Source organism: Rhinoderma darwinii, chromosome 8 (assembly GCF_050947455.1).
Source record: "Rhinoderma darwinii isolate aRhiDar2 chromosome 8, aRhiDar2.hap1, whole genome shotgun sequence".
Taxonomy (NCBI): Eukaryota; Metazoa; Chordata; class Amphibia; order Anura; family Rhinodermatidae; genus Rhinoderma; species Rhinoderma darwinii.
In genome coordinates, this window is record NC_134694.1 from 116,335,822 (window position 1) to 116,359,616 (window position 23,795).

Sequence of the window (23,795 nt, forward strand, 5' to 3'; positions counted from 1 at the left end):
TTCTCCTTCCATATCCCCTGCTACAATTATTGGTGGCCGCAGCGCAATTTCATTCATAGCCATTGCCCACCGAGGTCACTGGACGTGTTCTCACTATGGATGACAAGTCATGGACCCGAAAACCTTTTCATGTTTCCTAAAAGCACTTTATAGTGGAGGTGCACTTAAAAATGACTAAATAGCTGGTAAACCTAAACTCGAACAAACGTGTAATATACTTGTATTGGCTGTTGAGCAATGTTTGTCTCCTGCAGCATCTCCTGGTCAGGGCTGAAATAACAAATCAGTGGGTTGCTACAAGCTTCTTATACATCGCCAGCCTTCTAAAAGCTAAGGGGGTGGTCCAGACTACACAGCCAGCCTTCTAATAGCTAAGGGGGAGGTCCAGACTACACAGCCAGCCTTCTAATAGCTAAGGGGGAGGTCCAGACTACACAGCCAGCCTTCTAATAGCTAAGGGGGAGGTCCAGACTACACAGCCAGCCTTCTAATAGCTAAGGGGGAGGTCCAGACTACACAGCCAGCCTTCTAATAGCTAAGGGGGAGGTCCAGACTACACAGCCAGCCTTCTAATAGCTAAGGGGGAGGTCCAGACTACACAGCCAGCCTTCTAATAGCTAAGGGGGAGGTCCAGACTACACAGCCAGCCTTCTAATAGCTAAGGGGGAGGTCCAGACTACACAGCCAGCCTTCTAATAGCTAAGGGGGAGGTCCAGACTACACAGCCAGCCTTCTAATAGCTAAGGGGGAGGTCCAGACTACACAGCCAGCCTTCTAATAGCTAAGGGGGAGGTCCAGACTACACAGCCAGCCTTCTAATAGCTAAGGGGGAGGTCCAGACTACACAGCCAGCCTTCTAATAGCTAAGGGGGAGGTCCAGACTACACAGCCAGCCTTCTAATAGCTAAGGGGGAGGTCCAGACTACACAGCCAGCCTTCTAATAGCTAAGAGGGTGGTCCAGAGTACACCGCCAGTCTTCTAATATCTAAGGGGGCAGTCCAGACTACACAGCCAGCCTTCTAATAGGTAAGAGGGTGGTCCAGAATACACAGCCGCCCCTGTAATAGATGAGAGGGCGGTTCAGTCTACACAGCCAGCCTTCTGATCGATCGGAGTAATGACCGCTCGTCCCCATCCATAGCTCCGTGTGACAGGAGCAAATGAGCGCCGATCAAAGATGTCTCGTCAGCGCTCGCTGCACCGGCCGAATATCTGCAGATGTAAAAGGCCCTTTAGTGTTTCCCGATTGCTTAGGCTGCTCTTATATGCTGCAACTTTGCGAAGAATGACTAGCGATCTAATTAGGATGCCCCAATGATTAACAAAAGTTTAAGCTGCTGGTCTTATTTTTGCCGTTTTCTACCCATACAAGTAACCTACAGATAGATTATAAGGGATAAATCTTGCATTTGCTTATGTTTTTTCTGCATTCGTTTTCTCAGAGGTTTTGTACTTGTTTTGCAAAGTAACAACAGGCCAGTAATGCAAATTGTTCTACCTCTAGGTTATTATGTAAAAAATGTTGTGGTGAAGCATGAAGAAGATGATGGTGCATATGGAATTGCTGATCAGCAGTTTGACGAGAGAATCAGCTCCCCTGAACCCAGTCCAGGTAACTCTCTTTATTATCGGAGAACTTAGACTCTCTGTACCTAGATCATTTAAAGGGAGAGAGTGGGAGGCAGTACTATCTGTACCTACATCATTTACAGCGAGAGACATGGAGGCAGTACTATCTGTAGCTAAATAATTTACAAGGCGTGACAGGGAGGCAGTACTATCTGCACATACATAATTTACAGGGAGGCAGTACTAACTGTACCTACATCGTGTACAGGGAGAGAGTGAGAGGCAGTACTATCTGTACCTACATTATTTACAGAGACAGGGAAGCCGTACTATCTGTCGTATATCATTTACATGGTGAGACAGGAAGGCAGTGCTATCTGTACCTAAATAATTTACAGGGGGAAAGAGGAAGGTAGTACTGTCTGTACCTACATCATTTATAGGGAGAGAGTGGAAGGCCGTATTCTCTGTATCTGCATTATTGACAGGGACGCAGTACCATCTTTTGTATGTCGTTTACATGGTGAGACAGGAAGGTAGTACTATCTGTTTTTACATGTGAGATAGGGAGGCAGTACTATCTGTACCTAAATCATTTACAATTGCAATTCTGTGTTTTCGCATAAACCATCTCTGGTGGGAGTTACATATATACATTGACTGTTTGCAGATAAGTTTGCTTTCTTCATAATGGTTAATTGGGATTAGGGGAGAAGACATTGTACAATGCCATATTTAAAGAGTATGTGCAGTTTTGCAACTTTTAAATAGTCTTTATTAAAAACCTACTGTTTTGTGTATACAGGTCCTATGCAGATGTATGTGTTTCCATGGTTACAAACTGTGTGTAGTCTAATTCTACAGCCCTGTGTTATTCCACTCCCTCAACCCCCTCTTCTTAATAACACCCAAACAGTAGAGCAGAGCAAACAAAATTATCACATGACTACAGGATCTGACTACTCATAGGGTTTGTTTGTAGTCTGTAACCATGGAGACACTTTGGTCTGCATAGGAACTGCGTACACAAACCGGTAGATTTTAAATCCAGACTATTTACAATGTTGCTTTATTCATTTTTTTAATATAAAAATGGTTGCAAAACGATATACTCTCTAAGCAAATATAATATAAAATAATACACTCCCTTTAGTCACCGGTGATAAGAGAGCAGCGTTGCCTGTCCGTTTAGATGCCTTCAAATCGTAAAATGCTTGTGTGTGTTGGTACTGGAGAAGTGGTAATGGTAAACCGTCCACCCGTCCGTATTTGCTGCGCGAAGTTGCTCTGTATTTTGAAGTTCCGGAATACAGCGCTTAAAAAATTTGCTGACCCACACTCCTTTTTTTTTTTTTTCACCGCTATACTCTATATCGGCCATTGGGCCAGCGTTCTACTCCTAGATGTCACCTCCTTTTTTTTTATTTGTAATTACGTCCGAATTTGATCCGTCTTTAACCCCATATTTCCGGCTGGGCGGCCCCAGAGGAACAGGAAATGTCCCGTGGCCGGCCTTTTTTTTCTATAGAGAGCCAGACGTCCTACAAGATACGCCACAGGAGGATGGCAATAAAGGTTGAGGAGCTGATCCTCCAAGTCCAGCATCATCCTGAGCTTTGGAGGCCTTCAGACCCTGGGTACAGTGACCGGTATAGAAAATCGGCTGCATGGCTCTCTGTGTGCCAGAACCTGTACCCGGATTGGGATGAGCTGGATGAAGGGGATAAAGGGATCCTAGGTAAGCCCAATTTAGAATATATTATCAGTCTAGACCATGTGTGTGTGTGTAATATGAGATCTAGGTTCTGGGTACGGTCAAGCCGGTCCTCATTGAAGTGCAATTATCTTGGCCTAGTGTGTAAGTCAAAGACCGTGTGTTTAATTTCCAGTCTAAACTTCTATTAAGTACGAGGTATTTATATTCATGTCAGGGGGAAAAAAAGATCAAGGAAAATGTATATTCGTGAAAAAATTGGAGAAACTTCCAACACTTCAGTATTTACATTTTTATCTTTGTGCGCCATACTGCCACTTTAACTTTTTCATCCTTACCGTAATAATGCCAGTGAGTTACAGCAGTGTCTTCTCGGTGATCCCCCTTTGCAAATTTCTTTCTCTCGTTCAACAGAAGAGATCATATAATCCAATTGGAAAAGGAAAATGAGTGGGGAAAAAATAACAAATATTTAAAGGTATCAAGAAATTCAGACTCTAAACTACCAAGCAAGACCCGGTAGACCGCCGACCATCTATGACAAATAGGAGAAAATGAAGCTTCACTTTTGCTTCAGATATGAATAAAATCCATAGATTTTCTGTTTTATAATTCCAATGTGCGAAGGCGATGCAACGCTAAGGATCTAAAAGGATGTGTAGCTGTCAAGATGCCGTCGCAATGACCAAAAAATAGACAGTCGTCACGAGAACAACGAGACGGGACTTCTGGGATGAGGAGGAAGGTTTTACGAACAGTTGAGATGTTTGGAAGCAGTAGAAGGCAGTATGTCCACCACCGAAGCAATGAAGGACTCTTCACGCCAGGTCTACAACCATTAGTCCAGCATGGAGGATCAGCGCCGGTCTGGGAATATAGAACAACATCTGGAGCGGGTGATTTGTTTTTGATTGAAGACCTCATGAATGCTGATAAGTACTTCATCCTTCCTTCAATACCCAATTTCTGGAATCCGGGACAAAAAAATAATTCTACCACAACATTAAGACTCGAACTTCTCAAACCAAGAATCGCCGGTGGCCTAAGAACAATGGATCGACCACCCAAGACCCCTTAACATCACCGATTTGTGTTTGGGATGACTTGGATGGTGAGAAACCGAAAATGGCACCAACATCCAAAAATATCTCTGCACATCTATTCGAAAAACGGAAAACAAAAAAGAATGGAAGTTATAAAGACAATGTGTGGGCACACGACATGATTTAGGGTATGTTCACACAGACTATTTTCGGCCGTTTTTCGGGCCGTAAACACCCGAAAACCGCTTAAAAAATCGGAAGCAGAACGCCTCCAAACATCTGCCCATTGATTTCAATGGGGAAAAACTGCGTTCTGTTTCGGCGGGCCGTTTTTTTGTGCAGAAAAGTAGTCCAGGTCACTTCTTGGGCCATTTTTGGAGCCGTTTTTCAAAGACTATTGAAAACCGCTCCAAAAACGGGCGTTAAAAAAAAAGCAGCGAAAATCGCAAGTGGCTTAAAAAAACGTCTGAAAATCAGGAGCTGTTTTCCCTTGAGCGTGTGAACATACCCTTATATTTTTGAACCTTTTATTTTTTTTTCCTTTTGCTAAAGAATTCATAATTTGTACTTATCAGCGGCTTCGACTGGAAATAAACAATAGGGCGGTCTTGGACTAGAATTCATTTTAAGTTAGGAGGACATTATCATCATATTTTACACGACGTTGTGATTTGTTTTATTACTTGACATTAAATGTATACTTACCCTTTAAATGGCCCCAAACTCTAAATATATGGGGAAGTCAACGCTACCCTTTTATTCTAATTGGCCGTCCTGGATATCGTTATGAGGTCATAGCGGCTGTGGGCTTCAATTTTCGACGTTTCGTGTAGGAATATTTAGATTTTGTTTTTCATTTTTATTAATTTTATATATTTTATTGTCTTTCTAGAGAATCTTATCCAAAAAAGGTGGAGGAGTGCTCGTGATCAATTTCGGAGGGAAATGGTCCACTATGAAGGGCTGAGCGGGTTAGGTCCACTGAACAAGAAGCCATACATGTACCTCCAGCAGCTGATGTTCCTAAAACCGGTCTTGGACCTACGACCGTAAGTGTTGTTTACATTAATTGTTTTTCGTGTCCGTTTTGCCTTCTGCAGGTGTATTGAAGTATTGTTTTCTGTTATCTCTTACTATAGTGCAACTACTAAAATTGGGGCAGAGGCAGATGGCAAATCAGCCCGGGAACACCAGCCGAGGGAGTCTGACCCTGAAGTGCCGGCAGCAAGACAAGCGGTGGAGGCATCTGAGGTCTACATCGAGCCACCCACCAATACCTCTACCACTTCCACCTACCATCAAACTCCACCACTTCGACTTCCAGGGAGGAAAAGCAAAAAGGCCGTCCCTAGCTTCACTACTGTGGAAACCCTTGATGGCCAAGTACTGGACTTCTTTCAGAAAAACATTGAGGAGGACCCGGAGGATGCATTCTGCCGCAGCCTTGGACATTACATTAGACAAGTCCCTCAGGGATGGAGATTGCGGCTGCGTACCGCCATCCAGACCCTCATAGAGGGCTTCACTCCCCCTAACAACCCAGAACAGCTCCTGGGCTTACTCAGCCAGGTTAAGCTGGCACGTCCTTATGGTGTGGCTCAACCAATGTACGTTGAGTCCATTGCCTCCCCGGCACCCATGCCTGCCCACCAGTCAGCCGCTCAGCCCAACCATGGCCCCTCTACTTCCAACAAGGCCACTCCCAGATATGCTTCCTATCCACAGTCCTCTCACTGTCATCACACACCGCAGTCCGGACCCTCTTCAGGCTATGCCCATAAAACCAGTTCTCTACCCAGCTATCCCCCCCACTCCCGTCACGAGCACAGCCCTCTCGCCACTCCCAACTCTGGTCTCTCCTATACTTCCGTTTCATCCCCGTCTCACATTCCACCACCTTCTCTTTCTCCTAGTCATTCCCACCATCTGCCTATTTCGACGACTCCTTCTTGTCCTTCCTCCTACTATGGCCGTACTCCTCGCAATCATCCTACCTACATTGACTCGTGCTCGCCTGATTCCCAACAGTCCTCCCCGATGAACGTTTCATCCTCCCCATCCTCTCCTCCCAGATTTTTAGACTTAAATTAAGCCTTTTTATTCCTACGTTGGGCTCCTTTTTGTATATTTTTGTTTATATAGTTATTTATATATTTGGTTCTAAGTTTGAGCAATGTAGGGTGGGGATGAGGGGTAAGGGGCTTGTACTAATAAGATGGGTATAAAAAAGGTGCCTGTGCTGCACTATTATAGGTGAAGAAAAACGTCTCCCTCACTTCTGTTGTATTCAGTGGATAATATCCCACTAAGTATCACAGTCCTACAAATGGACATGCACCGTCCTCTGAGAAAAAGGGATGGAAAACCCATACGAGATAATCATGCCTCCAATAGTGTAAGATCCCGGGGGTGTAATAACGGGATTTATTCAACTCAAAAGCGTAAGACGTACACGTCCTGTTTGGCCAAAGTTTCGACGTAACTTCTGCGAAGGTCATGTGACCCTTCCCATACAATTTATACACACAATGGAGGAGATTTATCAAAAGTGGTGCAAAGAAAAAGTGGAGCAGTTGCCGGTAGCAACCAATCGGATTCTATCTCTTTGGTAATTGAAATCTGATTGGTCACGATTAGCAGCAGCTTCAACTTTCCTTTGCGCTGCTTTTGGTCTCCACCAGAGTGTACGTTGAGTTAAGCAAAAAAAAAAAAAAGTTTTTTTATTATGTCATTTTATGTTATTTAATAATGTTTGTATAGATTTTATTCAGTAAAACAAGTATTCAGTTACAAAAACCTGTGTGTATGTGTTCTGTAATCCAAACCTTCACGAGCTCTGTATATAGGTAAAGATGTTGAGGGACGAGGTAGTATACGGTAGTTCCTATATAATATAATCGACAAGTATAGAACTATGATACAACCACGTAATAAAGCGGCTGTAATTGTAGGTCCTGTGATAAGTGACGGGAACGTTCATAGACCCTTTTGGCTCTCAGAAGGAACTGATTCTCCTTGGGAGGTCAAGCTGGTTGGGAGTCTCTAGGATGGTGCTCCCTGGGAAAAAGTATGTAAAAGTCGCCTATAGGTGGCACTAGAGAGTTTTCTTCCTTGTGTACAGATGACATAACTGCGTCCTCAGGTCACATAATGTAATTGGACCCGGAGTCCACACATGACGGGTCTTTCGTTTGAAAAAAAAAAAAATGCCGCAATCCAGAATTTTGTCTGCTGTGCACCCCCTGTTGTTAGTTTTAGGGTATATTCAAGCAGCAGGTGGGTTGCAGAAGTTTCTGCGACTGTCCCTTTCATCTGAATGGCCCTTGCAGATCTCTGTGCTGGCTGCAGAAAAAAAATTGACGTGCATGGAAGAGATTTTAAGTTGCAGAAATTTTGGCAACAAATCTGCGGCCTGTGGATCCACCCTTAGGTGTTTCGTCTGATCCAAGGACCTCCACGTTCTTTTCCTCTTGGCCTTGAAGATGATTGATGCTTTTATAAGAGTTTCATCCATTGTAAAGGTCTCCGGAATAATTTGCTACTTGTGATATTGATATCATATTCCACGTACCGATGTGTCCAGCTCTGGAGAGTCTGTAGTTGTGCGTTTTGGCTCCTGGTGTCCAGCTCTTGGGGTAGGGTCTCCATACATACTCCACTGCTGTGAATGCGAGGTGGGGGGCTGTCACAGGTCCCGTGGTTCCAGGAGGAGGTCTCGTGCTGGGCATAGACAGTGGGTCTCCTCAGAAGTCATTGTCCCATTCCTTTAGACCTTTGCGCTGACTGAGCCCCCCCCCCCCCCACCCCCACGGCTGCATCTTCATATTAATAGCTATCGGCTCGCCAGCCGCGCTGCTACAATTTTATTTTTTTATCCTTGTAGAGATAAGATCTGAATTTTTATAGCATCTCGAATGCACTTGCTGTCCCAAGGTTCCTGCATAGTTTTGGAAACTTTCTGGTCACCCCAAAACAACGGGTCAATCAGTCGGGTGCAGTCGTTCCCAATTTGGGTAACGTGAACAACTGCGGCTTCGGTGGATTTCCAAAAGTTAAAAAATCTAAATACCGTGAGGCACAAGAAGTTACAGTAGTCAGTAATGTGTAAAAGATGTAAAACGCGTCAGGATGATGTAGATCTGTGTCTCTATCATTTATTTGGGCATCAAATGTTTTTTCGTGACTTTGGCCACAATGCAATGAGTTTGTCTTATACCTCATCTGTACTCAAAAACGTAGTGTGAACTGATCCTCATAGTCCGTTACCTGAAAATTTATTTCTTATCTTATTTCTCTGCTTGGGCTATAGAGCTTAAAGCAAAGCAATCGATAACCATCACAAAAAAAAGTATTTTACCTTTCTCTGGATGTTGCGTGAAATATGAACTCGCGCTTTAAATTAGCATTCTGTTCCATCCACATCCAGAGCTGCATTCAAAATTCTGATGGCTATCCATTTGCTAAGATGCCACCCTGAGAGGTTTGCCTACCAGAGTATTGAGTGTTCCGACAATCCGTATATCAAGACGAAAAGCGTGAAGTCGATTTAAGGCTAGGGATACACGGCGACTGTGGCTGGGACACGTTGCGGGTCCAAAGCTCGCGGTCATGCTGTGTGTATTGCAGTAAGGGTGTGTTCACACACACAAGAAAAAAAAAAAATCTGAGAAAACCGCCTCTGATTTTCAGCTGTTTTTGAAGCTGAAAACGTTTTTTTGTGTTTTTGTTTTTTTTTTTCTAGACGTTTTTGGAGCTGTTTTTCTATTGATAATGAAAAACCGCTCTAGAAGGGACATGCTCCTATAAAACGCCCCCGTCAGAACATAACGCCGTTTTTCCCATTTGATTTAAATCGACAGATGTTTGTAGGTATTCAGGTACCGTTTTTTTCAGGCATTTACGTAAACTGTGCGTGTGAACATACCCTTATTCAAGATCATGTGGTCGCTTTGCAACCCCCAAGTCACTGCAACAAGACCGTTGCAAGAAGTCCAGCTGGTTTCGATTTTAGAACTGTGGAGTCGTAGCAACTTGCAGGTCGCACAGCGGTCACATTGACTTTGTTTACCTGTGGTGCCGGCAGGGCGACAGTGATCTTTGGCCGCACGACCGGTCGCGGCCAAATTCGCAGTGTAACCTTAACCTAAAATGACAATCTGGTACAGGGAGATGTGACTCTGCAACCTCGGAGCGTTATTACGAATGCATCATTGGGTGTGATTGGAGGCAGATGAGGAATAAGGCCGCGCCGGTACTAGCACGGATGTGTGTGGTGCTTCTGGGTAATTCTATTGTTCCTTTTTTTTACTAGATTATATTGTAGTGGAGATTAAAGATGAGGAGGAAGAAGAAGAACCTCATAGGATGGATTATCAGCCTCCGATAAGTAAAGGAAGTCGCCCTCCCGCTAGTACAGGTAAGTGCAGCGTCTCCGAACATAAAAATATTTCCCCTTTATGATTCTGACATGTTGAGAAGTATCACTCCTGCCCCCCACTCTCACGCCTTCTCTGATACGAATATCCCGTTCCATTATTACTTAGTGCTGCGTGAATGCATGAGACTGACTCCCCGCACATTGAGAAACAAGAAATCGAAACGAGCTTTGTTTTGGACTGTGTGGGAGCGGCGCATGCGCCGTTCCCACACAGACGGCGTACGCTGCAGTGAATGGAACGGCTCCCGTTCGCATTCTGTATGGGGCTGTATGTGCCGTATATCGACACATACAGAGATGGAATAAAAAAATGGCAGCCCCCATAGGGAAGAAAAATTGAAAAGGAGAACACAAATAAAATTTATGTTCATATCATATTAAAAGCAATATGATAAAAAAATAATAAGAATTCATGACACCTTCCCTTTAACTCAAAGTTGGTGGTCTGATTGTCATATGAGCTACAGCCCCCACCCATTGATAGTGTCATACCCTTAGGGCGGATTCAGACTAACGTGAGCGTTTTGCGCGCGTGGCAGCTCCGTGTGTCCTGTTCATATGGATGCGCGGCTGCGTGCTTTTCGCACAGCCGCCATCATTATGACACTCCGTTTGGATGTTTGTAGCACGTGGTGCTTTTCTGTTTACATTCATTCTTTTACTGCTGTTGCGCGAATAACGCGCGTCCCACGGAAGTGCTTCCATGGGGTGCGCGTGATTTTCACGCACCCATTGACTTCAATGGGTGCGTGATGCGCGAAAAACGCCTAAATATAGAACGTCGTGAGTTTTACGCTGCGGACTCACGCTGTGCAAAACTCACGGACAGTCTGTACTGCCCCATAGACTTGTATAGGTCCGTGCGACCCACGTGAAAACCACGCGGGCTGCACGGACGAAAATCCCGTTCGTCTGAATCCGCCCTAATTTAAATAAATAATAATAATAATAATCCTCCACTATTTAGATATATGTGGTGGGGGGGGGACTTATAATATATAGAAAGCAAATATTTTCGTGGTAGACCTTGGAACACAAATAATTGCAAACGGCGCACTGATATCCCACTGATACTACAGGTGCAATGTCTGTGACGTCAAAGGAGAAACTGCACACAAAGCTGCATAGTAAAGGTTAAATCGTATAGGATTATTTTAGTGGCTTATGAGTGCCGTTTCAGCAGCACTAAACCATAGAGATCAACCATAATATAGACGGTGTGTGAAACGCGGGAAAATCTTGGTCCGAATCTTATGCGTTTTTATTTCTCTATACGGAGCTATTCAAGTCGTATTGTGCCAAAATTTAGCATGTATTCACACGAGATTTCATGTCGCCATGTAGTGCGAGCCGGTCTAGTGTGAGACCGCATGCCCGAGAAGGTAAGACCACTGCTGCTAAAATATAATCTGAATAACCATTTCACAATATTTCACCCTGTGCATGATGAGCCAGGAAGAGAAAAGTACAGCAGAGTCCACCGGATGTCTTCCAAAATGGTCATCGACATTGATCAGTTGATCCAGATGGTGCACGATCGTCCTGAGCTCTACGACCCCAAAGTGCCTTCCTATGCGGACCGCTACAAGAAGAAGAAAGCGTGGAATGAGATCTGCACTGTCGTCGTTCCAGATTGGCATCTATGCAGTGAAAAAAACCGAAACAAAAAAGGTTGTCCTGTTTAATAGTGTTTTTGTATGTCTGATTTAAAGAAGTTTTTACGTTTAAAACAACTTTAAACAAAATGTGACTAGGAGATTATCGAAAGTTGCCCACTTATGCGCTATCATTTTTTTTGTTCAAAACGTGCCAGCCAAAAAGTGCCCCCATCCACAGTGGCGGCCCGAGTGCGTGGCATCCCCCCCCGTCCACAGTGGCGGCCCGAGTGCGTGGCATCCCCCATCCACAGTGGCGGCCCGAGTGCGTGGCATCCCCCACCCCATCCACAGTGCGCGCCTCCCATCCCTCTTTTCATTAAATATTTGCTCTCTACCTGTATCTTGTCCACAGCCAAAGAAATCCAGACACGATGGAGATCTCTGAAAGATTGCTTCAGGAGGGAGCTCACCCTGCAAAAGAAACTGGAGAAGAGCGGATTCCCGGCAAATAGGAGGCGGAAATACGTCCATTACGATGGCCTGCTGTTCTTAGAGCCCACAATGAAGCTGAGAGAGTGAGTGACCCCCGTTCTGTATGATGGTCCAGACGCCGGAGAAATTGTGCTGATAATATTACTGCTTGACTTAACCCTCACTCTGGAGGACCATTGATTTAGAAGTTCTCATCAAGGACAATACAGAGGGAAATAATGCATTACACAGCGGCCCTTAAAGGAACACTCCAAGTAAAACGGATTCTGTGATATCCCTAATGCAGGGGAACACCTAATAGTGAATCTGTGTCATGCACTTCCTGATCATGGCTGGAACTAGACTTAAAACGGTGTCCGTTTTAAGTCTAGAGTGTTCCTTTAAGAAGCATCAAATACCCCCACGTTGTCACTAAAAGAAATAAGATGCCAAGCCAAAATGACATCCGTTCCCCCTAAAATGTTCTGGTTCATTGCTTTGTGGATTACTCCAGGGAGGGGAAAAAATATTTAGTATTCGTGACCCAAATAATATTTCAGACATCAATAGGAAAAAAACACAGAAGAACAAGCTTTTGCGCAGACACGGAAACGGGATGCATTGAAATATGAACTCAGGCAGACTGAGAGCTAACTGGAAAGCAGCAGAACTCTGAATGAGGCTCTGGCTGCATCGTTATTTGCTGTAATGATGTAAAGAGGAGCGTTTATGTATCTGTTTTAATCTTTCTTTCTTTTAGCCCCGCTGCACCCACATCCACCAGCAATAACCGAAAACCGGTTAAAATTCTACAGACCATTGATCTAGAACGAGCGGCAAGTCCCACTCCTCTACCACCACCACCACCGCCGCCTCCACCACCTACACTGACCCCACCAGCACCAAAAAGAAACCGGAAAAAACCTGTGAACACGACAGAGAGCGAGTGGGAAAAACACCTGCTCAACGTCATGGACACCCTGAAGAGGAAGACTGAGGAAAAAAGCGACTCAGACGAGATCTTTCTGAGGAGTCTACTGCCCTTCATCAAAAAAGTTCCAGATGAAAGGAAAATCGATATGCAGCTGAGCATGATGCATGTGGTCAAACGGTTCATGGAGCCACTGCCGCCCGCTCCACAAACATCCTGTCGCCATAGTAACAACTCCACTCCGATTCCGCCACAACCCAAGTTGAAGCCCTCCCGAAGACACAACCACCAGCACCCGACGTCCCCTCAACCCTCCTCGTTACCATCACATAAACCCGCGGCCCCTCAAGCACAACCAGCAACTTTCCACAGCTCCCAAGAACAAGAGTCCATCCATGGTCCACAATCGTATTCTCCTCCATCATCATCCTCCTCCTCGATAAACCCTTCACCCCAAAGTCAAAGAGACTCTCCGTACTACTTTGACTTGTAGCCAGGTAGCCGTTCTCCATTTCAAATGTATATTTTTTATATATTATATTTTTTTTTACATCGTTCGTTATATCGCCCCAACATTTCTTATAGGTTGTTTTGTAACATTTATAGCTTAATTTCAGATCAACACCCCCACCCCTCCCCCGTCCAGTGTTTACCCCTGTCTCCTGCAATGTAAAACATTTTTGTTAAAGATTTCCTGTTCAGTCTCTTCTTTGTAGGACGGACATTGATGATCATTGACCAGGGGACATGCACAGATCTTTTGATATGATTGAAATTCGTTTTTGAGAGAATCTCTGCCAATTAACATTCTGTATTAGAGGGAAACTCCAATCAAAACGAACATTTCCCATGTGTTCCATTAAAGGGAACCGGTCTGCTTGTTTTGGGTATGCAAATGAGTTCAAAAGAGTCACCTGGGCGTTACCGGCCTCCTGAATAGTCACTTATTGTGCTCCCAAAACATGCCCTTGGCTAATTGACATGCCGGCGGCATTCTATGCCACTCCTAGCCCTTTCTAAATCCCATGACGCTGGCACATCAATCAACCATGGAAGTGTTATGGGAGCAGAATGAGTGCACAATAACAGCACTTACAGGTGACCGGGACAGATCTACCAGATAATAATAGCACTTACAGGTGACCGGGACAGATCTAGCAGATAATAATAGCACTTACAGGTGACCGGGACAGATCTAGCAGATAATAATAGCACTTACAGGTGACTGGGGGAAGATCTAACTGCTAATACTTACAGGTGCTCGGGCGGATCTAGCAGATAACACAGGTGATCGGGGCCGATCTAGAAGATAAAAAATAATACTTACAGATGACGGGCAGATCTAGCAGATAGTAAGGGTATGTGCACACACACTATTTACGTCCGTAATTTACGGACGTATTTCGGCCGCAAGTACCAGACCGACCACAGTGCAGGGAGCCGGGCTCCTAGCATCATAGTTATATACGATGCTAGGAGTCCCTGCCTCTCCGCAGGACAACTGTCCCGTACTGTAATCATGTTTTCAGTACGGGACAGTAGTTCCACGGAGAGGCAGGGACTCCTAGCATCGTACATAAGTATGATGCTAGGAGCCCGGCTCCCTGCACTGTGTTCGGTCCGGGACTTGCGGCCGAAATACGTCCGTCAATTACGGACGTAATTAGTGTGTGTGCACATACCCTAATACTTACAGGTGACCGTGCAAAATCTAGCAGATCAAAAATATAACAAACGGACGTGTGATAAAGATGGCATCCTACAACAGTGCCCCGTGTAAAGTCACTGCTCTTCAGTATGACCCATGCTACTAGCAATGTTTGTAATTAGAAGGGGGTCCACGGACTTTTGGCCATGTAGTGTACAGTGTCACATGTTTCTGAACGCATCAAAAGAAGGTTTTGCGCAAAAATGTGCAAATGCAATTTTAGGCTGCCCCCCGTGACTTTTCGAAAAAAGTGGTGGGGCTTATTGGGAGGGGGGGGGGGGGGGGAACGCCAGTCTTAGTAAAACACTCCCAAGCTGTGTACCTATTGTTCTGCCACTAGTGGGAGCTAGCTGAACACGGGTGTATTTAGCGCAATAATAAAGCTCCCCCTAGAACTTTATTTTGTAACTGGCTGCAGAGTTTTGAACTCTATATAAGAACGATGTAGCACCGACTCGTCTAAAGATATATTGTGAACTGAGCGATACAGAAAATCCTGTGTGGCTGCATCTACGGCCCCAGTACACAGCTCAGCTACATGCACATTAGGCCACTTTTACATTTGCGTATTTTGCATTCGTATTTGGAAGCCAAAACCAGACAAGGGTCTAAAACACAAGAGGTGCAAATCTTTCCATGATCGTTTCTGTTTGTGTCCCACTCCTAGTTTTGGCTTCCAAATACTGATGCAAAATATGCAAATATGAATGAGGCCTTACGCAGCTCTGCTGCACACAAGGCACAGTACACACACAGCTCTGCTGCACACATAAAGCGCAGTACACACACTGCTCTGCTGCACACAAGGCGCAGTACACACCGCTCTGCTGCACACAAGGCGCAGTACACACACCGCCCTGCTGCACACAAGGCGCAGTACACACACAGCTCTGCTGCGCACACAGCGCAGTACACACACAGCTCTACTGCACACAAGGCGCAGTACACACAGCTCTGCTGCACACAAGGCGCAGTACACACAGCTCTGCTGCACACAAGGCGCAGTACACACACAGCTCTGCTGCACCCAAGGTGCAGTACACACAGCTCTGCTGCACACAAGGCGCAGTACACACAGCTCTGCTGCACACAAGGCGCAGTACACACAGCTCTGCTGCACACAAGGCGCAGTACAGACACAGCTCTGCTGCACCCAAGGCGCAGTACAGACACAGCTCTGCTGCACACAAGGCGCAGTACACACACACAGCTCTGCTGCACACAAGGCGCAGTACACACAGCTCTGCTGCACACAGCGCAGTACACACTGCTCTGCGGCACACAAGGCACAGTACACAGCTCTGCTGCACACAAGGCACAGTACACACAGCTCTGCTGCACACAAGGCACAGTACACACACACAGCTCTGCTGCACACAAAGCGCAGTACACACAGCTCTGCTGCACACAAAGCGCAGTACACACACTGCTCTGCTGCACACATAAAGCGCAGTAAACACAAAGCTCTGCTGCACACAAAGCACAGTACACACAGCTCTACTGCACACAAGGCACAGTACACACAGCTCTGCTGCACACAAGGCACAGTACACACACACAGCTCAGCTCTGCTGCACACAAAGCACAGTACACACACTGCTCTGCGGCACACACAAAGCGCAGTACACAGCTCTGCTGCACACAAGGCACAGTACACACACACAGCTCAGCTGCACACAAAGCGCAGTACACACACTGCTCTGCTGCACACAAAGCGCAGTACACACAAAGCACAGTACACACAGCTCTACTGCACACAAGGCACAGTACACACAGCTCTGCTGCACACAAGGTACAGTACACACAGCTCTGCTGCACACAAGGTACAGTACACACAGCTCTGCTGCACACAAGGCACAGTACACACAGCTCTGCTGCACACAAGGTACAGTACACACAGCTCTGCTGCACACAAGGCACAGTACACACACAGCTCTGCTGCACACAAGGCACAGTACACACAGCTCTGCTGCACACAAGGTACAGTACACACAGCTCTGCTGCACACAAGGCACAGTACACACAGCTCTGCTGCACACAAGGCACAGTACACACAGCTCTGCTGCACACAAGGCACAGTACGCACAGCTCTGCTGCACACAAGGCACAGTACACACACAGCTCTGCTGCACACAAGGCACAGTACACACAGCTCTGCTGCACACAAAGCACAGTACACACACAGCTCTGCTGCACACAAGGCACAGTACACACACAGCTCTGCTGCACACAAAGCACAGTACACACACAGCTCTGCTGCACACAAGGCACAGTACACACACAGCTCTGCTGCACACAAAGCACAGTACACACACAGCTCTGCTGCACACAAGGCACAGTACACACACAGCTCTGCTGCACACAAAGCACAGTACACTCACAGCTAAGATTAACATTCTCCATGATCTGAACCTCCCGCTCCTGTCTCCAAGCCGTTTCTCGTGCTGCACCGTCCTCTGGAATGCGCTACCCCAGACAATCAGATTAATTCCCAACATCCACAGCATGTGCCCTAAAAATAGTTTTATACAGGCCTATCACATCCTGATCTCACTCCCCCCATTACAATATACATCAGAACCTGACCCCTCATTCAGCAGCGGGGGTGCAGAGGGAAAAGTCGCACACGGGCCCTGGAGCCTGAGGGGGCCCTGGAGCCCCTCTACTGCATAGGAAGACACCAGTATTATAAGTGGGGGCCTGGGATAGATTTTTACATCCAGGGCCCAGAAGCTTTGTTACCCTCTGCTCAGCCGCACCCCCCACTCCCTGCCACGTCTGTCATACACAGATACCGGCTGGTGATGTTTATGTTACTGCCCCATGTGTATAAAAGATGGAGGAGCGATGTCCTGAACAAGAACTTATTACATGTGGTGTCTCTTTATTTCCTCATAGATTGTAAGCTCTTGTGATCAGCGTCCGCACTCCTTGTTTGAATTGTTAAAGGGGAACTAAACTTTCAAAAAACTTCATGTCATAGTGAGATAATGGTGGTAATCTGAGCACTGGGACCCCCACCGATCGCTAAAACGATGTGGCAGAAGCGCTCGCGTCATCGCTTGGTTTCTGATCGGCTTTTCTCAGGAGGCCGATGTAACTGAGTACGGAAGTCTATGAGACCCTACACCAACTGCTCGCTGAACTCCCCGCACACACGTTACCCACACAGCTCTGCTGCACTCCCCGCACACACGTTACCCACACAGCTCTGCTGCACTCCCCGCACACACGTTACCCACACAGCTCTGCTGCACTCCCCGCACACACGTTACCCACACAGCTCTGCTGCACTCCCCGCACACACGTTTCATACACAGTTCTGCTGCTCTCCCCAGACACATTACATACACAGCTCTGCTGCTCTCCCCAGACACATTACATACACAGCTCTGCTGCTCTCCCCAGACACATTACATACACAGCTCTGCTGCTCTCCCCAGACACATTACACACACAGCTCTGCTGCTCTCCCCAGACACATTACATACACAGCTCTGCTGCTCTCCTCAGACACATTACACACACAGCTCTGCTGCTCTCCTCAGACACATTACACACACAGCTCTGCTGCTCTCCTCAGACACACTACACACACACAGCTCTGCTGCTCTCCTCAGACACACTACATACACACAGCTCTGCTGCTCTCCCCAGACACATTACACACACAGCTCTGCTGCTCTCCTCAGATACATTACACACACACAGCTCTGCTGCTCTCCCCAGACACAATACACACACAGCTCTGCTGCTCTCCTCAGACACATTACACACACAGCTCTGCTGCTCTCCCCAGACACAATACACACACAGCTCTGCTGCTCTCCCCAGACACAATACACACACAGCTCTGCTGCTCTCCTCAGACACATTACACACACAGCTCTGCTGCTCTCCTCAGACACATTACACACACAGCTCTGCTGCTCTCCTCAGACACATTACACACACAGCTCTGCTGCTCTCCTCAGACACATTACACACACAGCTCTGCTGCTCTCCTCAGACACATTACACACACAGCTCTGCTGCTCTCCTCAGACACATTACACACACAGCTCTGCTGCTCTCCCCAGACACAGTACACACACGGCTCTGCTGCTCTCCCCAGACACATTACACACACAGCTCTGCTGCTCTCCTCAGACACACAGCTCTGCTGCTCTCCTCAGACACACAGCTCTGCTGCTCTCCTCAGACACAGTACACACACAGCTCTGCTGCTCTCCCCAGACACATTACACACACAGCTCTGCTGCTCTCCTCAGACACACTACATACACACAGCTCTGCTGCTCTCCCCAGACACATTACACACACAGCTCTGCTGCTCTCCTCAGATACATTACACACACACAGCTCTGCTGCTCTCCCCAGACACAATACACACACAGCTCTGCTGCACACAGCGCAGTACACACTGCTCTGCGGCACACAAGGCACAGTACACAGCTCTGCTGCACACAAGGCACAGTACACACAGCTCTGCTGCACACAAGGCACAGTACACACACACAGCTCTGCTGCACACAAAGCGCAGTACACACAGCTCTGCTGCACACAAAGCGCAGTACACACACTGCTCTGCTGCACACATAAAGCGCAGTAAACACAAAGCTCTGCTGCACACAAAGCACAGTACACACAGCTCTACTGCACACAAGGCACAGTACACACAGCTCTGCTGCACACAAGGCACAGTACACACACACAGCTCAGCTCTGCTGCACACAAAGCACAGTACACACACTGCTCTGCGGCACACACAAAGCGCAGTACACAGCTCTGCTGCACACAAGGCACAGTACACACACACAGCTCAGCTGCACACAAAGCGCAGTACACACACTGCTCTGCTGCACACAAAGCGCAGTACACACAAAGCACAGTACACACAGCTCTACTGCACACAAGGCACAGTACACACAGCTCTGCTGCACACAAGGTACAGTACACACAGCTCTGCTGCACACAAGGCACAGTACACACAGCTCTGCTGCACACAAGGTACAGTACACACAGCTCTGCTGCACACAAGGCACAGTACACACACAGCTCTGCTGCACACAAGGCACAGTACACACACAGCTCTGCTGCACACAAGGTACAGTACACACAGCTCTGCTGCACACAAGGCACAGTACACACAGCTCTGCTGCACACAAGGCACAGTACACACAGCTCTGCTGCACACAAGGCACAGTACGCACAGCTCTGCTGCACACAAGGCACAGTACACACACAGCTCTGCTGCACACAAGGCACAGTACACACAGCTCTGCTGCACACAAAGCACAGTACACACACAGCTCTGCTGCACACAAGGCACAGTACACACACAGCTCTGCTGCACACAAAGCACAGTACACACACAGCTCTGCTGCACACAAGGCACAGTACACACACAGCTCTGCTGCACACAAAGCACAGTACACACACAGCTCTGCTGCACACAAGGCACAGTACACACACAGCTCTGCTGCACACAAAGCACAGTACACTCACAGCTAAGATTAACATTCTCCATGATCTGAACCTCCCGCTCCTGTTTCCAAGACGTTTCTCGTGCTGCACCGTCCTCTGGAATGCGCTACCCCAGACAATCAGATTAATTCCCAACATCCACAGCATGTGCCCTAAAAATAGTTTTATACAGGCCTATCACATCCTGATCTCACTCCCCCCATTACAATATACATCAGAACCTGACCCCTCATTCAGCAGCGGGGGTGCAGAGGGAAAAGTCGCACACGGGCCCTGGAGCCTGAGGGGGCCCTGGAGCCCCTCTACTGCATAGGAAGACACCAGTATTATAAGTGGGAGGTGGGGGCCTGGGATAGATTTTTACATCCAGGGCCCAGAAGCTTTGTTACCCTCTGCTCAGCCGCACCCCCCACTCCCTGCCACGTCTGTCATACACAGATACCGGCTGGTGATGTTTATGTTACTGCCCCATGTGTATAAAAGATGGAGGAGCGATGTCCTGAACAAGAACTTATTACATGTGGTGTCTCTTTATTTCCTCATAGATTGTAAGCTCTTGTGATCAGCGTCCGCACTCCTTGTTTGAATTGTTAAAGGGGAACTAAACTTTCAAAAAACTTCATGTCATAGTGAGATAATGGTGGTAATCTGAGCACTGGGACCCCCACCGATCGCTAAAACGATGTGGCAGAAGCGCTCGCGTCATCGCTTGGTTTCTGATCGGCTTTTCTCAGGAGGCCGATGTAACTGAGTACGGAAGTCTATGAGACCCTACACCAACTGCTCGCTGCACTCCCCGCACACACGTTACCCACACAGCTCTGCTGCACTCCCCGCACACACGTTACCCCCACAGCTCTGCTGCACTCCCCGCACACACGTTACCCACACAGCTCTGCTGCACTCCCCGCACACACGTTACCCACACAGCTCTGCTGCACTCCCCGCACACACGTTACCCCCACAGCTCTGCTGCACTCCCCGCACACACGTTACCCACACAGCTCTGCTGCACTCCCCGCACACACGTTACCCACACAGCTCTGCTGCACTCCCCGCACATACGTTACCCACACAGCTCTGCTGCACTCCCCGCACACACGTTACCCACACAGCTCTGCTGCACTCCCCGCACACATTACATACACAGCTCTGCTGCACTCCCCGCACACACGTTACCCACACAGCTCTGCTGCACTCCCCGCACACACGTTACCCACACAGCTCTGCTGCACTCCCCGCACACACGTTACCCACACAGCTCTGCTGCACTCCCCGCACACACGTTACCCACACAGCTCTGCTGCACTCCCCGCACACACGTTTCATACACAGTTCTGCTGCTCTCCCCAGACACATTACATACACAGCTCTGCTGCTCTCCCCAGACACATTACATACACAGCTCTGCTGCTCTCCCCAGACACATTACATACACAGCTCTGCTGCTCTCCCCAGACACATTACACACACAGCTCTGCTGCTCTCCCCAGACACATTACATACACAGCTCTGCTGCTCTCCTCAGACACATTACACACACAGCTCTGCTGCTCTCCTCAGACACATTACACACACAGCTCTGCTGCTCTCCTCAGACACACTACACACACACAGCTCTGCTGCTCTCCTCAGACACACTACATACACACAGCTCTGCTGCTCTCCCCAGACACATTACACACACAGCTCTGCTGCTCTCCTCAGATACATTACACACACACAGCTCTGCTGCTCTCCCCAGACACAATACACACACAGCTCTGCTGCTCTCCTCAGACACATTACACACACAGCTCTGCTGCTCTCCCCAGACACAATACACACACAGCTCTGCTGCTCTCCCCAGACACAATACACACACAGCTCTGCTGCTCTCCTCAGACACATTACACACACAGCTCTGCTGCTCTCCTCAGACACATTACACACACAGCTCTGCTGCTCTCCTCAGACACATTACACACACAGCTCTGCTGCTCTCCTCAGACACATTACACACACAGCTCTGCTGCTCTCCTCAGACACATTACACACACAGCTCTGCTGCTCTCCTCAGACACATTACACACACAGCTCTGCTGCTCTCCTCAGACACATTACACACACAGCTCTGCTGCTCTCCCCAGACACAGTACACACACGGCTCTGCTGCTCTCCCCAGACACATTACACACACAGCTCTGCTGCTCTCCTCAGACACACAGCTCTGCTGCTCTCCTCAGACACACAGCTCTGCTGCTCTCCTCAGACACACAGCTCTGCTGCTCTCCTCAGACACAGTACACACACAGCTCTGCTGCTCTCCCCAGACACATTACACACACAGCTCTGCTGCTCTCCTCAGACACACTACATACACACAGCTCTGCTGCTCTCCCCAGACACATTACACACACAGCTCTGCTGCTCTCCTCAGATACATTACACACACACAGCTCTGCTGCTCTCCCCAGACACAATACACACACAGCTCTGCTGCTCTCCTCAGACACATTACACACACACAGCTCTGCTGCTCTCCTCAGACACATTACACACACACAGCTCTGCTGCTCTCCTCAGACACATTACACACACACAGCTCTGCTGCTCTCCTCAGACACATTACATACACACAGCTCTGCTGCTCTCCCCAGACACAGTACACACACGGCTCTGCTGCTCTCCTCAGACACATTACACACACAGCTCTGCTGCTCTCCCCAGACACATTACATACACAGCTCTTCTGCTCTCCCCAGACACAATACACACACCGCTCTGCTGCTCTCCTCAGACACATTACACACACAGCTCTGCTGCTCTCCTCAGACACATTACACACACGGCTCTGCTGCTCTCCTCAGACACATTACACACACGGCTCTGCTGCTCTCCTCAGACACATTACACACACAGCTTTGCTGCTCTCCTCAGACACATTACACACACACAGCTCTGCTGCTCTCCTCAGACACATTACATACACAGTTCTACTGCTCTCCTCAGACACATTACACACACAGCTCTGCTGCTCTCCTCAGACACATTACACACACACAGCTCTGCTGCTCTCCTCAGACACATTACACACACACAGCTCTGCTGCTCTCCTCAGACACATTACACACACAGCTCTGCTGCTCTCCTCAGACACATTACATACACACAGCTCTGCTGCTCTCCCCAGACACAGTACACACACGGCTCTGCTGCTCTCCTCAGACACATTACACACACAGCTCTGCTGCTCTCCTCAGACACATTACACACACAGCTCTGCTGCTCTCCCCAGACACATTACATACACAGCTCTTCTGCTCTCCCCAGACACAATACACACACAGCTCTGCTGCTCTCCTCAGACACATTACACACACAGCTCTGCTGCTCTCCCCAGACACACTACACACACACAGCTCTGCTGCTCTCCTCAGACACATTACACACACGGCTCTGCTGCTCTCCCCAGACACATTACACACACACGGCTCTGCTGCTCTCCTCAGACACATTACACACACAGCTCTTCTGCTCTCCCCAGACACATTACACACACGGCTCTGCTGCTCTCCTCAGACACATTACATACACAGCTCTGCTGCTCTCCCCAGACACAGTACACACACAGCTCTGCTGCTCTCCTCAGACACATTACACACACAGCTCTGCTGCTCTCCCCAGACACATTACACACACGGCTCTGCTGCTCTCCTCAGACACATTACACACACAGCTCTGCTGCTCTCCCCAGACACATTACACACACGGCTCTGCTGCAGGCACGTTACTCCCTGTATAAACTCTCTCATCTCCCCCCACACACGTGACTGATCACATGGTAATGACGTCAT

The 23,795-nt window shown here is 47.9% G+C and overlaps 1 protein-coding gene across 6 annotated transcripts in view; it reads left to right on the forward strand.

Moving 5' to 3' along the window:
* Positions 1-13,452, forward strand: part of LOC142659953 (uncharacterized) — a 28,800-nt gene extending 15,348 nt beyond the window's left edge. For 5 of the 6 annotated variants that reach the window (XM_075836573.1, XM_075836570.1, XM_075836571.1 and 2 more), the window contains 4 exons: positions 1,506-1,613; positions 3,057-3,308; positions 5,220-5,376; positions 5,467-7,099. In XM_075836573.1, coding sequence (XP_075692688.1) covers positions 1,506-1,613; positions 3,057-3,308; positions 5,220-5,376; positions 5,467-6,418 — 1,469 coding nt within the window. In that variant the 3' untranslated portion in view covers positions 6,419-7,099. Of the gene's footprint in view, positions 1-1,505; positions 1,614-3,056; positions 3,309-5,219; positions 5,377-5,466; positions 7,100-9,638; positions 9,744-11,219; positions 11,436-11,774; positions 11,938-12,593 lie in introns of those variants that run through there. The other variant, XM_075836575.1, reaches the window with a different exon arrangement.
* The last annotated feature ends 10,343 nt before the right edge of the window (positions 13,453-23,795 follow it).